Source organism: Henckelia pumila, chromosome 2 (assembly GCF_033568475.1).
Source record: "Henckelia pumila isolate YLH828 chromosome 2, ASM3356847v2, whole genome shotgun sequence".
Classification (NCBI taxonomy): Eukaryota; Viridiplantae; Streptophyta; class Magnoliopsida; order Lamiales; family Gesneriaceae; genus Henckelia; species Henckelia pumila.
The window spans coordinates 9,819,264-9,823,466 of NC_133121.1; the positions used below are offsets into that span (position 1 = coordinate 9,819,264).

General features: G+C 40.6%; 1 protein-coding gene across 1 annotated transcript; it reads left to right on the forward strand.

Moving 5' to 3' along the window:
- The first annotated feature begins 3,600 nt into the window (after window positions 1-3,600).
- On the forward strand, window positions 3,601-4,203 carry LOC140877192 (uncharacterized). The gene has a single exon (XM_073280724.1). It carries the CDS (start codon window positions 3,601-3,603, stop codon window positions 4,201-4,203), a length of 603 nt encoding a protein of 200 aa, XP_073136825.1.

A 4,203-nucleotide genomic window follows, 5' to 3' on the forward strand; every position in this document is an offset into this window, starting at 1 on the left:
ATGTATAACTCATTTCATCTCATCTCACGTTATTCTCATCATATTATTTATCTATATATTAATTATTTATTTTACATCAATCAAATCATTAATTATTTATCTCCCATCAATCAAATCATTGAATTCAAATTACTATATTACCCCTTATAAATAATATAAATTTTATTTTATTTATTGTTAAAAGGACAAAATAGTCATTTAACATTTTTATATAAAATTTAATCAATCAAATCAAATAAACCATAATCTATCAATCAAATCCAATATAATTTTAACTATCATTTCTTATTTATTTTTTATTACATTATACTACTTATCTATATATTAGTTATACCATACCTCAAACCAAACGGTGCCTAAATATATAAGTAGTGCTGCTAATTAATAAAAGATATAAATCTTCAAAGGTACTAAATTACATGTTTTAAGTTAACCTTAATTCAAAAGCCAGAGACAGTTTTTCATGTTGGAAAGAAAATTGATCCAGATCGTGACAAATAAATCAAGATAACCAATAAACATTACAAAGAAAATCGACATCGTTGAAGGAAGACATGGCAAAAGCAAACACGTACATGTGTTCTCCACTTGATCCTCTTAATTTTGCAATAATTAATCTTCAAGAATCTTCCCACATATTTCATTCGTATGCTTTTGGGACAGATGTACGTACGTGAAATAACGGAGCTAGTATTTTTTTAAAAAAATCAATTTCAATATATATTGAGATTAAGTAAGCAACAAATTAATTATTATAAAATGTATTGATCTTTTAATTTGTGTGTTAAACAATTTTTTTATAAATAAAATAACAGGGAATATTCATAAAAATATTCTTTCGGTCTAAATTTTAGAGTTGATGGATTGAATATGATATTTATATTTTGACATAAAAATTACACTATGTTGAACGTAGTGTGTATGCACTAAAATAACGTAATGAGTTAAAATACCCGATAAAGCTAGTATTTGTGATCACCTTCAATGCTACGATGTTTGTTTTTTCACCATCAATAAAGGACCTTTTGTTCTTGGAAAAGAACTACGTCTCGGAACAATGACTTTGTTATTTCATGCATGATTTTCAAAATTATAAATTAAATAAACATTAATAGTTATTCTATCTGTCTCACTCATTTAATTTACATTTCTTTTTTCATGTGTCTCATATATATAGTCCAACTTCAATATTTAATGTCACGATCTCGTCTATTTTTTTACCAGTTTACCTTTTATTAAATTAATATCATTAACTACTTGTACAGTTATCTTATTCTATTAAAATATTTATTAAATAAAGATAAAATGAAAAATTTTCTATAACTTATTTTTTCAAATATTTTTTAATCTGAACACACTTGTCTATATCAATAAAACATAAAAATATATATTGATATCATATTACGATACCCCGGGTGGATTGGACCCGGGAAGATGGTATTAGCTTCTCGGGACAGCGGAAGTGTGGTGATATCACATACCCGGGATGACGATACCTCGGGTGGATTGGACCCGGGAAGATGGTATTAGCTTCTCGGGACAGCGGAGCAGGTCCGGGAAGATGGTATTAGCTTCTCGGGACAGCGGAGCAGGTCCTAGCCCGACTATCTTTAGAAGGTGTGGTGATATCATATTACGATACCCCGGGTGGATTGGACCCGAGAGGATGGTGTAACCGCAACATATTAAAGAACCCTGGACTGGAGGGCAGTAACCTGGGATCTACAAGAAAGGCTTAACCTGGGAGGCCTTAGCACCCGGACCGATACAAGAGATCGAAAGGAACCCGGGTAAGGGGCCTGGGAGCTAGAACCTCCCGGAGTAAGCCTTCGGAAGTTAGGAAAGGAAAGGAAAACCAGTGGGGCCCCGGCCTTTCTATTTTTAGGGCCAGGAAACAGCCACGTTTATTTGAAGTGTGTCAGGTTCAAATCACAAATCCAATCATTACTAAACACGATCCAAAGGAGTGGGCTCTGTCCGGAAATTATGGGGGTCTAAATCACACGTGATAACCATCTTATCACCCTAAAAGCTGTCAGTAAGGCCATATCCAGTAATCATTGAGGACCCGGGTGGGCGAGTATAAAAGCTCATCTTGGGGGGAAAGGTAGGGCCAGGGACTCACTCTCTAAAAAATATTGGTAGAACTTCGTCTCTAAACGGACAAGATATTCATATATTTTGTATCTTCACCTACCTTTTCTGCTCGGGAATTTACCCATCCCCGGGCAGTCATTTTGTGATAATCGCATCATTGGCGCCGTCTGTGGGAAGTGAGTCTAAGGCGTAGATATGACCATCATGGATGATCCTGAAAGCTCTCGTCGAACAGTGGCTGCACTCCAGGAACAAATAAACGCTATGGTGGACGCGGCTATACAAAGAATCATGGCGATACAACAAGGAGAAAAAGAAGGCCAAGGGAAGGATAATGAAAAGGAAATAGAAGGGGAAGAAGAACCAGGGCTGAGGCCCGAGAAAGAGAAGAATAAAGGCATACAAGTGGAGGAGGAGGGAAATTCACATGCAGGATCGGCAAATGTCACCATGGCAGGGGAGCTGGAAATGTTGAAACAAAAAATACAAAAACTGGAGAATACTGACCCGCGGGAATCTTCGCGGGTCAAAAGTTTGGGCTGTCCCTTCTCTTCGGAAATCATTGGAGAGTCATTGCCAGTCTATTTCAAGTCCGCCAAAATCAAGGAGTATGATGGCAGCGCTGATCCCGAGGAGCATGTAACCCGATTTGAAAACGTGGCAATGTTGCATTGCTATGGTGATCAAATCAAGTGCAAGGTGTTTCTAACTACCTTGGTGGACTCCGCCCAGAGATGGTTCGAAAATTTGGAAGAAGGAAGCATTAAGACTTTCAAAGAATTCCGGGAAGTCTTTTTGCAACACTTCAGCAGCATCAAGCGATACAAGAAAACCACTCTTAGCCTCTTCGAGATAAAGCAGCTAAACGAGGAGTCTCTAAGAGCTTATATTAAATAGTTCAATAGAGTGGCCCTGGAAGTGCCTGCGTATGCACCTGAAACCAAAATCACTGCTTTCACGCAAGGGCTTAAAGAAGGAGAATTCTTCCGGTCTTTAGTCAAGAGGGCTCCCAGATATTTTGAGGACCTCTTGGCTCGAGCCGAGAAATATATTAATATGGAGGAGGCCCAGCGACAAAAGAGGGAAAAGAACAGGAGGGAAGAGCAGAAGGAGAAAGGAAACCAGAGTAATCAAGGAAGAAGAAGGCAGGATCAACCAGGGAGGCTTGCCGCTTTTGCTCCTCACAGGGTAACCCGGGATAGGGAAATCCACTTGTGTGAGGAGAATGTTCAGCCGTTACCTCCAAAAAGGCCGGGAAAATACTGTTCGATACACCGGGTTAACACACACGACACTAATGAATGTCGGAGGCTCATCGTGGAACCGGGGCAGTCTATACCCGAAGAAACAAAGCATGTGGAGAAAAAACAACGGGGACACCCCTGGGTACCCTGATTTGATACCCCGCGAAACAATAAGCCCGACCCCTCAAAAGCCCGGGAGGTAACGCCACGGGGGCCTGACAAAGGACCCCGAGAGGGATCTTCCAAAGGGGTGATCAACATGATTTCAGGAGGATCCACTGACGGGGACTCTAATAGGGCTCGAAAATCTTGGAGCAAAAGAAAGGTCCTGGGAATCGAGGCCCGGAGACCAGATCCCTGCCCAGTCATTACATTTGGGCCCGAGGATTTGGAGGGAGTGTGTCTACCCCACAACGATGCTTTACTCATCCGAGCGCAGGTGACTAACTATGACATAAGAAGGGTGTTTGTGGATTCGGGGAGTTCTGTGAATGTCATTTTCCAGGATGCATTTGAGCAAATGGACTTGCGGGGATGTGAGGTTAACCCTGTAAAAACATCCCTGTATGGGTTTGCAGGACATACCATTCGGCCTAAAGGAGAAGTACGGTTGCCTATTACGTTAGGATCGGGCGATACAAAGAAGACTGTCATGGCCCTCTTCACCGTGGTAGAGGCCCCATCTTCCTACAATATTATCCTGGGAAGGCCGGCCTTAAATGCCTTTAGGGCTGTCGCTTCCGCTTACCACCAAAAGATCAAATTCCCGGTGGGGGATCGAGTGGGCGAAGTAAAGGGAGATCAACACTCATCCCGATGGTGTTATGCGGACACCATCCGGGTGGATAACAAGTGGGCATGA

Excerpts from the sequence above, each read along its gene's own strand:
- LOC140877192 (XM_073280724.1), top strand. The coding sequence starts at position 3,601 with ATGATTTCAGGAGGATCCACTGACGGGGACTCTAATAGGGCTCGAAAA.